This window comes from Esox lucius, chromosome 22 (genome assembly GCF_011004845.1).
Source record: "Esox lucius isolate fEsoLuc1 chromosome 22, fEsoLuc1.pri, whole genome shotgun sequence".
In the NCBI taxonomy this organism is placed as follows: domain Eukaryota; kingdom Metazoa; phylum Chordata; class Actinopteri; order Esociformes; family Esocidae; genus Esox; species Esox lucius.
This window is the reverse complement of record NC_047590.1, coordinates 16,639,261-16,649,726: the sequence shown is the minus strand read 5'-3', so window position 1 is coordinate 16,649,726 and position 10,466 is coordinate 16,639,261. Positions and strand designations below refer to the sequence as shown.

The 10,466-nt window shown below is 38.6% G+C and overlaps 1 protein-coding gene across 2 annotated transcripts; it reads left to right on the top strand.

Moving 5' to 3' along the window:
* Nucleotides 1-208: 208 nt before the first annotated feature.
* On the top strand, nucleotides 209-7,054 carry LOC105027991. 2 transcript variants are annotated; one of them, XM_034289830.1, is made up of 8 exons: nucleotides 209-250; nucleotides 1,495-1,594; nucleotides 1,726-1,853; nucleotides 2,680-2,754; nucleotides 5,290-5,441; nucleotides 5,821-5,881; nucleotides 6,015-6,077; nucleotides 6,164-7,054. In XM_034289830.1, exons 2-8 carry the CDS (start codon nucleotides 1,525-1,527, stop codon nucleotides 6,524-6,526), a joined length of 912 nt encoding a protein of 303 aa, XP_034145721.1. In that variant the 5' UTR covers nucleotides 209-250; nucleotides 1,495-1,524; the 3' UTR covers nucleotides 6,527-7,054. The 2 variants fall into 2 exon arrangements, with proteins under 2 accessions (XP_034145721.1, XP_010898707.2); XM_010900405.3 differs by having other exon boundaries at nucleotides 236-654.
* The last annotated feature ends 3,412 nt before the right edge of the window (nucleotides 7,055-10,466 follow it).

The following is a 10,466-nucleotide window of genomic DNA, read 5'->3' as shown; positions in this document are numbered from 1 at the left end:
AATGTTTTTCTGCTGAAGAGTTATAATGTCAAAATCAGGTATCGAGTTGTGAATTTTGAATGAGTAAATAAGGGAGTTTTAATCATTTGTAATACTTGGTAATGTGTGGATTACGATATTTTTACTCAATCGTGTGGATTTACATTACTCATCTTATATTTTTGGGAACCCGCGTCCTGTTGGGGGCGCAATGCACATTACATGAAGTCAATTATAGGGGATATGAAGAATGCTAGGCGCGCGTTAACAGGTGATGACGCTTTGTTAGTAGGTTCCTAACTCAGAACTCCGCTTTCGTTTGATTTTTGAAATCGGTGTTTAACAAATATTAAAACAAGGGTGTTTTTTGTTTCCAATACAAACCAGTAAATGGATTTGTCAGTTAATTCCGATGCAAATGGAAAGATAAGGAAGAACATTTTGACCAAAAGGAAAAGAGTTAATCGCAGGAGAAACATTTCACCGGCAATCAGAAAACTCGGCGACACTTCGAATGACATTCCTTTGGGACGACAACTTTATAGGACGCCGCCAATGTCAGAGTTCAAAAAGCCTTTGTGTTTCAGCTCTGAAACTCAAATTAAGGAATTGCGTTGTAGCCCCGAACTATTTTCACAAAAAACTGAAGAAAAAACCATGCACACGATAGAAGAGGTAAAACACAGTTCTAAAAATAGAAAACTAATATCGATTAAATATTAATGAATTTATCAATAACTGTTCATTCCTCATAATACGAAGGTAAAGAAATATTTCATTTGAAGATTCAAAATTATGCTTTAAAACAACAATGCTGTTTTTCAGTGGCTCGGGATAGAATTCAAACCAAAACCCTAACCAATTTTCTCTTATTACTGAGTTACAAAATGTATGGAAATGACATTCTGCTTTATATTTGATTTTGAAACAATGATACTTTGAAAAATTTTTTAAAGGTGGCATTGTTTATGAAAACACATTGCTTGTATTTAACCCCTGTGTAAGCTCCCGTTTAAACAGATGAAAGAAACTACGGTAATGAGGACATGGCTACCTATAGGGCTCCACCTGTAAACCATTTAAGTTGCTGTCAAATCTTCTGTATTAAACTGACTGGTTAACTGATTTAATTTTGCTTCCTAGTTAACCAATGGTAATCTGAGCATGAACAAAACAAGCACAGAGGCAGCAAGTATTTGACAGCCATTAATATTGAGTATTTTGACACCTCAGGTTAACAATAAAAAGCCTGTCCCATAGGTACCACATATCAATGGCAGTTTTCATGCATTTTTGCACTGGAGAGTTTCTCCAGTTTTCTCTGTATTTTGCCTAGGCATCATGGGCAATACGCAATATATATATAATTTTTTTTGCCTAAGGTGGAGCTCTGACCATGTCACCAACTAATAGCCCTTGCAGGCAAGGTTTGTGTGTTAAGAACACTATTGTGAATGACAGGTTGACCCGACTCATTTTGTTCTTTGTCTATTACATCTCTGTCTCTCCATGCAGATTAAAACCAGTCCTGAGCTAAATGTGACTATGGAACTCTACACACTGCAGTCTCCAGGAAGTGAGACATGCCGACGGTCTCGTATTACGTCACACACAAGTGAGTGTTTACGAACAAAAACAATTCCATATTTCCCTTTCCTGTCCATTTTGAAGTAGTCCTATGCCTCTTGCTCCAAAATTTTAATGTTAACTGCATATTGGCACAATCTACCTAATGTATATTTTCAGTCTGTTCAGCCAGTGTTTTGGAAGAAGACCCCTACTCATTGATAAGAGGCATGGAGGGCTATGAAGTGACTCCAGAAGACCTGGTGTTCATTAAGAGCGCCAAGCAGAAGCAGATTAACCATTTACAGGTACAAATACTTGTTTTTCATTACTAATTATGCATGGTACCTACATTTGAAATTACTCTTTCTTTTTATTTTATTATATATTTTTTTTTTTACTGCTTTGGTCACAAATGTATACCTACAATCAAAATTCCCTAAATCACTGAGTGTAAATACTTAGTTGCACAATTGTGGGTTAAATTCCTGTGAGGGACCAGTACCAAAAAAGTGAAAAGAACTGGTGCAAGTCGTTCTGGAGAAGCGCATTGTGAAATGTTTCCTCATTTGGTGTTTTGATGTTGGTGGTGATGAGCGGTGTCTAAATCATTGGTCCAAAACCTTCCATAGGAGTTCAATTGGGTTGATCTAGTGACTGCAAAGGCCATAGCATATGATTAACATTATTTTTATACTGATCAAACCATTCAGTGACTCCTTGTGCCCTGTGGATGGGGGTATTGTCATCCTAAAGTAGACCACTCCCATCAAGATAGACAATATTCACCATTTGATAAAGGTGATCACTGAAAATAACTTTGTAATGATTTGCACTGGCACTTTCCTCTAAGGGGACAAGTGGACGGAAACCATGGCAGGAAAATACCCGCGCAGCATAACAGAACCTAATGTATTCCAGTTTCATTTATCACCTGTCTGTACAATTGTTTTATTTTTATTCATATAGAAATATTTTTTTTACATATTGACATTTGTACTTAAAGAAATCCTCTATTTTCATCATACTTTGTAACATGACTAAAGCTAAAGAGGGTGAATACTTAGGCAATACCCTGAATGTGTGATGTGCTATGTAACTATGGCTGTGAATGTGTTTCCTACGACGATTGAGATGGATGACTTACTGAATGGACTTAGGAACAAGATAAAGGCCTCCAGGGAAATGTTTCAAGCTGATCTTGACCAGGTGAGGCCATGTACACTTCTGTGGCAAATAGAACCGCATATTACCATGTGGAACATCTGCTGGACTTGCAATCGAATGATGTTAGCTTCACTTAAATCATATTTGTACTGTAGATTATTACAAGGACATCAGTCAGTTGAAACAAATTCATTATGCACATCTGGATGCCATTAGGACGTTTGTTTTTTCACACGTCATTCCATTACAAGGTGGACAAGTGTAAAGTCTGTAGTCCATGGAGGAGAGCCTGCCTCTTGTCAGCGATCACATTTATTTTGGGAGATTATATTTTCATTCGAGACACATGAAAATAATTAAAAGATGAATGAGGCAAAAGTACAGACTTTCACCTTTGTTTCTGTCTGTTTCTACACATCTTTCCCCCAACTAAGAACAACAGCACATTCAGAGTTCTATCACCTCATTTCCTGCAAGCAAAAGTATTAGGACAATTCAACTTATTGTTCAGTATAATGTACTTATAATTTTATATGCCTTGCAAACTAGCAATTTTTACTTTTCTTTCCCTATACATAAGAGGAGCGCTGTATATATCTCACACATGCTCAAACAGTAAGTATTGTTTCAGAAGTTAATAAAACATATTTCTTCCTCAAATTGTTTCTGTAATTTTGTAGCCTAGTTGCTAAATTCAGGTTATGCTGATGGACTCCAGGTGTACTGAAATTACGCAGTTTGAGAAAATGATATTTCCACCACCTAAAGCCTTGTCCACATTGCTGTAGAACTTATGTCATTGCAAAGTGCGTCCTGTTCATGCAATCTCCTGCTGCTGGTCGGACAAGTATACAGTCTGTAGCTAATGGCATAAAAGCCCCGTCCATCGTCAGAGATCGCATTCTTTTTGGAGATTGAAAATATGACATTCGACAGAGGGGAAATACACTCACCTAAAGGATTATTAGGAACACCTGTTCAATTTCTCATTAATGCAATTATCTAATCAACCAATCACATGGCAGTTGCTTCAATGCATTTAGGGGTGTGGTGGCACGGGAGCTTTGTGCCCTGGATGTGCATCCCACAAATCTCCATCAACTGCAAGATGCTATCCTATCAATATGGGCCAACATTTCTAAAGAATGCTTTCAGCACCTTGTTGAATCAATGCCACGTAGAATTAAGGCAGTTCTGAAGGCGAAAGGGGGTCAAACACAGTATTAGTATGGTGTTCCTAATAATCCTTTAGGTGAGTGTATATTGTTTCAGAAGACTATGGAGTGCATGCGGCGTAACACAATACATGTGATGTGTTTGATGGAAATGAGGCATAAGGGGCATTCAGAAACTCCATTGTGGACAGTCTTTCTTGAAATGAATGACATCTGCCACAATGAAGACGTCGCATTAAGCCCTATTCAGTGAATGTCACTTGGAATGCAGATACGCAATGTGTTGGTCCCAGATACTTTTACGGGACAGAGCAAAGACATGAAGGTGTCTCACAGGGTACTTGGTCCGTTTTGCTCTCACTCTAGTCTGTGGAAAAACAGACAGGCCGTTAGTCAATAATGCGTTTTCATTACCCCAGGCAGTTAGGTATACTCCTATAAAGCCACCCTGATGGCGCAGAATGAGAGGGAGGTGTGGAGGGCTGGGGCTGTCCCACCTGGCTGTCCCCAGAATTTTCCAGACCCTCATCATTCACCTGATGCATGGTGTTCTCGGTCTGGAACGTTCTCACTCTCATTCGGTCTCTGCGATCCTGAACCTCTACAGCCGGCGCGGCCTCACTCGGCGAGAAGCTAATGGAGCCAGTGTACCACAATACCTAAAAGAGATTACAATACCTTGAAGTTACCAAATTGCCATGTATCAGGGGCAGATTATCTTGGCAGAAAAGATAAGCCCAAAAACAGGGATGTCTTTTTTTTTAACAACATTTGAAAGAAATACTATTTGTTTGTGTATCAAATACAGTTTTTTTTGTGTTTATTTTAGCTCAAACCTTTTAGCACTTGAAAAACGATACAGGTTGCATTAAGAATTAAGTGTATATTCAGTTGGGAAAAAGTAAACCCTGTTTAAACACCGACACTACTGAAACAATGTGCTCTAGACAGATGAATCAAAGCTGGAATTGTTTAGCGGCATTGCCCAGCACTATGTTCAGCAAAAACAGAACACCACCTTTGAAAAGAACCTCATGCCAAACCTAAAGCATGGAGGCATTGGCATTATGGTTTGGGGCTATTTTTCTGCGCCAGAAAATGATTTTAAACAATACTTTTTCAATGTCATTGGTTGAATTAGGTTAACTTTATATGGCAATATTGTGGAAGTGAAAATAAGGAAAACATATCTTTCCAAGGGGTAGGTGTTCATAGGTGTTTGACAGAGTTCAGATGAATACAGTTAGTTGTGCTTTATTCATATTTAGAAAGCTTTAAGGAATGAAAATATGGATTGACCTGAATTTCCAGAACGTCATTTTACGCATCACAAAGTCCGGGTTGTTGAGTGTGTCCATTATGTCTATGCATTCTGATAATCCTGTTGCACATCATGTTGTAGATCCTGTCCTGTGAGCAAGGGGGAGTGTTGGCATTGGACTCCATTTCCCTCCTGGCTCAGAAAAACACTGCAGATGTCCAGCATGCTGTACGGGAGGAGCAGGCTAAGATCGCTGAGCTTGAGGACAGACTGACCAAAGTCCTTAAGTTGAGGTAAACCTTTCTCACTGCAGTAACCAAAACATGCTAATTTATTAGACTCCAAATGGAAGAACATTTATTTATTTTTGTAATCATATTATTTCTTGCAGCAGTTTGCATTAAAAAGGCATTCTGGAATATTTGGCCACTGATTGATTGTGGAAGTGTTGGTGTCGAGCCTAAACGGCACCTGAAAATGTTGTATTATGTCACGTACCAATATGTGCAATACTGATTGTCTAACTGAGGTATGATAGGAAATCAGATTTGCACAAAAACAACACAACATATCTAGTCCAAAACACTATTTGCAAAAAAAGAACATACTCCATTTTAAATTACATGACCCAGGGAAAAAATAGGTTCTGCATATTATTGTTTTTCTTGTCAGAGAAGAAAGACAAAGAAACCAGGAGATGGGGAGTCTGAACAAACAAATCTTCAAAATAAAGGTGCTACATTTCTTTCTACAATTATATGAAGCTTTAGGTTATACATATGAACTCCCATTGGTATCATACTTTCATGGGCCAGTTCTTTCTGGACATGTAGAACTAATAAACACACTTTAATCTCTCTTTTAAGGGACAAATTGATTGTCTAAAAGTTGAACTATCAGAGTTGAATTCCCAACTTGCTGTAGGAGAGGTATGTGTGGATTGTATGTTCATCATCATTGCATAATCTTTGTATCTTAATATGTAACTGACACAATAATGCGCATCGTTTTTCAGGATGCTGGGAATGAGTCTTTGCTGGCCATGCAAGGCACGTTGAAAAATTTGGAAGATTCCAAAAGCATTAAGCATGAGGAAGATCTGAGTTCCCAGGAGTTATTGCAAGTTGCTCCAAGTCGAGTAAAAGCTGTCAAAGAATCAAAAAGGAGATATGGAAAGACAAGTACCCGAGTGACTCCTCGTGTCCGAAATAATGCTGAAAATATACTTTCAACTGTTGGCACATCGGATGTGACAGTTAGTCTCAGACGGTCTAGCAGAATTGCCAAAAAGAGCTGTGTTGAGACCAAGCCTGTATTAAGACAAAAATACCCCAACAAAGAAAGAATTTCACATGAAGAGAGAGTCCACTTTTCCTGAAGCTTTTGAGGTGTAGGTAGTTTTATAGTTAAAGGTTAAACACCAATGTTTGGTACATTACTTTTGATATAATGGATGGGCATTATTACAGTTTAATTGTACTGAACAGAGGCGTATCTTATCTTTTACCAATGGGACAAGAAAGACTTTCCAGTACAAACAAAATTTAAAAAACTATTGTGAATACATACCCATACTTCTCTCTAGATTTGGTCATTAGTTCTGAGCCAAGTTTACTGCCCAGTCGTTATGGTCCTTTTGTTTTGACCGTATGCTCTGAATCATCTAATGATTGGGTGTCACGTATGTATATATATCCAAGAGACATCTAGCTATCGCATCAGTTTATAATGCACATTCTAAACGGTTTCTAGCCATTTAGAAAGTTGAATGATAGCTTTTTTTTTTTATTCTATAGTTGCTGCTTTTGTTATAAGTTGTTTATCATTAGTTGTTCAGTTTTTTTTAAGTGTAATCTTAAACTGTATGTTGAATAAAATGCGGTAAAGTATTTTTATAACTCAACCTTTTTGTTAAATTTTTGTTGAACTGTTAAGTAAAATTGCTAATTAGACCACAGATTTAATAATAATAATAAATAAATGGATCTCTGGTTGAACAGGAACTGAGCCCTACTGTGGACACTTCCCATGGAATCTGGCATATTGCTTTTGTATCTGTGTGTCGATGGCATACAGAAGTTTTGAATATAATTTCTCAGCTGTTGCTAATCTTGTTTGGATAGTTGGCGGAGTGTCTTCTCCATCCAAGAGTTTTCTTATTAATCATTGTTGTCAAATGGGTCTTGATTTTATTTTGTTAATAACACCAGGTTATATTATTTTATTTTTTTTGCAAAGTGAGCTGCAGGGTAAATTAAGGTTTGTAATATGCATCAACACTGGTATGCAAAGTTTTCTAGCAATCATTTTCTACATAATACTTGTTTTGCCCAAGGTTTTTGGAAACACAAATCATTGTAATTTAAACTCCCTCTTGGTAGCGTGTTTCCCTAAAGCCAATGCTCTTGTATATTTGTGCTGCCAATTATGCTGCAAAACATTTTGTTTGTAGCAAGATGTTTTTTTAAAAACCAGGAGGAGCTTAACTTTTAACTTTTGCACAACATTCTATATGTAACGCAATTGGCTGTCTTAATATACACCTGGTGTGTGACAGCTTGGGCCAGTGGAAAGGGAGCTGTGTGGGAAATAGAGTGGTGAGCTCTGCAAAATCACCCAGAACTCCCAGTGGTTTTTGGCCAACAGACAGAAGAACTGAGACGGGGGAGTGAAATGGCTGCAACATCGTCAACATATCCACAATCAGGCAGCCTTTGTCTTTTGAGTGGGACGAGTAAGAAACCAGTGTGCATGACCGCTTACCGTATTTCAGTTGGAGTGGAGAAAATTGATGTTGAAGTTGGTTTAGATATAGACGTTATGTTGAAAGGCTGTGGACGTTTCCCAGACTTACCCTGATGGTTTCCTGCCACACTGCAGCATTCCGCCGTCTGAAAGAACACCTTCCATGTTCTTTAGCCCTATTACTCATTTCTCTGCTCCCCTGTCTTGATGTAATGCCATCTGTGCCTTGCCACATTGGCTGCGTTCACGAAGGCAGCACAATACTGGGCTTTTATTAATTTTTGGCAAAAGTGCTGATGATAGGTCTTTAGGCCAATTAGCGAAAAAAGAGCAGAATTGCACAGCCTTGTGTAAACACAGACATTGAGATGCCTTTTTAGTAAACGGCACGTGAAACATTTCTTGTGAAATTTGCTGAATTTCTCTGTTGTGCTGGTTTGACTAAGTGCGGCCCTGGTCTATAAGCTACAATAGCTGCTTAATTGGATCAGAGGCGTTCGTAAACTTGCTGGGTATTTGAAGGACTATGTAGTCATCTGTGAAAATGTTATTCTTTACCCTTGTTTTACATGGATATGTAGTCTTCTCTTCAACACTTGACAGACAAAAATAATCAAAGTAATGATTAATGACACTGAAAGATTACACTTTGCAATCATTTATTAATAAAAACCTGGTAGAATGCAATTTTGTAGTGAAGCAATAGCTAGTGTTTTGCCCTTTGGCTGAAGTAATGTAGTCATTTCTTGGAACTGTCCGTCAGCCTCTTATATTGACTGGGATGATGTTTGCCTACCTTTACAGTAGTGTTTCAACTGTGTCAAGTTCGAGGGCTTTCTTGTATATATGTCCTGCTTTCAGTCCTACAGCATTCTGACAGGATTGAGAGCTGTGATTTATCTTGGCCATATAAAACACCCCTTATTCTTTTTGAGTCTTTCTTTGCATTGTGCTGTTGCAAAATCCATGTTCTACTTTAGCTAAATTTGGCCTAACATTCACTTCAATAATTGTGATACATTATAAAATTCATGGTTGACTCAATGATGGCATGTTGTCTCGACCCTGAGGCAGCAAAGCAGCCCCAAACCATAATGCCACCGCCTCCATGCTTTACGATGGGTAAGAGGTTTGTCTGTTCGAAGACAGTGTTTTGTTTTTGCCAATCAAGGCATTAGTCAATGAAGCCCAACAAATCCACTTTGGAATCATCTGTCCAGAGCACATTGTTCCAAATATGTCAAAGTATACATATTTGGAACAATGTGGAGGGGCCCTTTCTTACATGACTGTTAAGGGTTTCTTTCCTTGTGAAAAAAAACAATGTCGGTATCTGCCCTGTATTTAAAAGGGTGCTAGCTGTGCAGTTTGTTCTGGGTGGATTGACTTGAAGTTCCCTTTTCAGAAGAGCTCAGTGGGGTAAACACAGATGCTGTATCATCCAGTATGCTTCTCTGCAGTCTCTAGTCTAGAGAAGAACTGACATGCCATGTCATCGGCTGTCAATTTGCTCTGTGCCAGCATGTCACATCAAAGTCAGAAGGTATAGCATGTAGCTTTGACCAGAACAATCTTTATTGTTTGGTTGACATGCCGAAGACTGATGCAATGAAGTATTGCTCTAGAGTACTTAATGGATTAATTTTAAAATGTTATGTGTTGAAGATGATGAGATGACGGATAGTTATTTGCAACCATTGGTTAAATCTGCCAAGATTTAACCAATGGTTAGTTTGATTCAATCTGTAGAAAGACTGCAGATTAACTATCTCAGATCCATTTCTCTCCTTTTCTGAAATGGGCCATACAATCAATGGGATAAAGGTGATGTGGATGCACTTGTGTTCAAAAGGCCAGAGAGTTAAATCCGTTAGGCACAGAGTAATGGATCATGCCATTAAGAAGGCTTGTTGAGAGTCAGACGACTCCTGGACTGCAGGACAAGCCGTCTGGGTAGCGCAGCTGTCTAGTAAACATGTCATATGAAACACTGGGGGTCTGGAGCCAAAGAAGGAAAGTTAAACTAACAGGCCGTGTCTGAGAGATGCTGACTGAACCAAGTCGAGCCACATCTGTCACTGGCCCAATAACTTTGCAACGCTACAACCTTGAACCGAGTCATTTCTACAGACGCTCCACACAGTATGTCTACGTTACTTAGTAAGTAAGTAAGTAAGTAAGACTTAGTAAGTAAGTAAGACTACGTTACTTAGTCTACAAGTGACCATGGGATGAGTCCTCTCTGACCCAGTTCCTCATTCTGTAAAGAATGAAGGCCAGAAAACATGCTTGTAAAACTGCAGGCTCACAAGAACATGAGTTCACTGTCTGAATATGGCAGGGGTATCTGTACTGTAGCCTTTCTGGATTGGAAACTGTTTTTCAGCTGTCCAGCCAGTTTATGCTGAGGCACATTTCATTTGACCTGAGGTAGTATGTGCTGGATTCCAGATATTCAAACCCAGAATGCTTTGATATGAGGAGACACTAATCTGTAGGGAAATGTAGAAGCTATGATATTGCTGCTGTTGTCCAAAATAGTTGAATACTTCCCTGAAGTGTTTCATATGTCC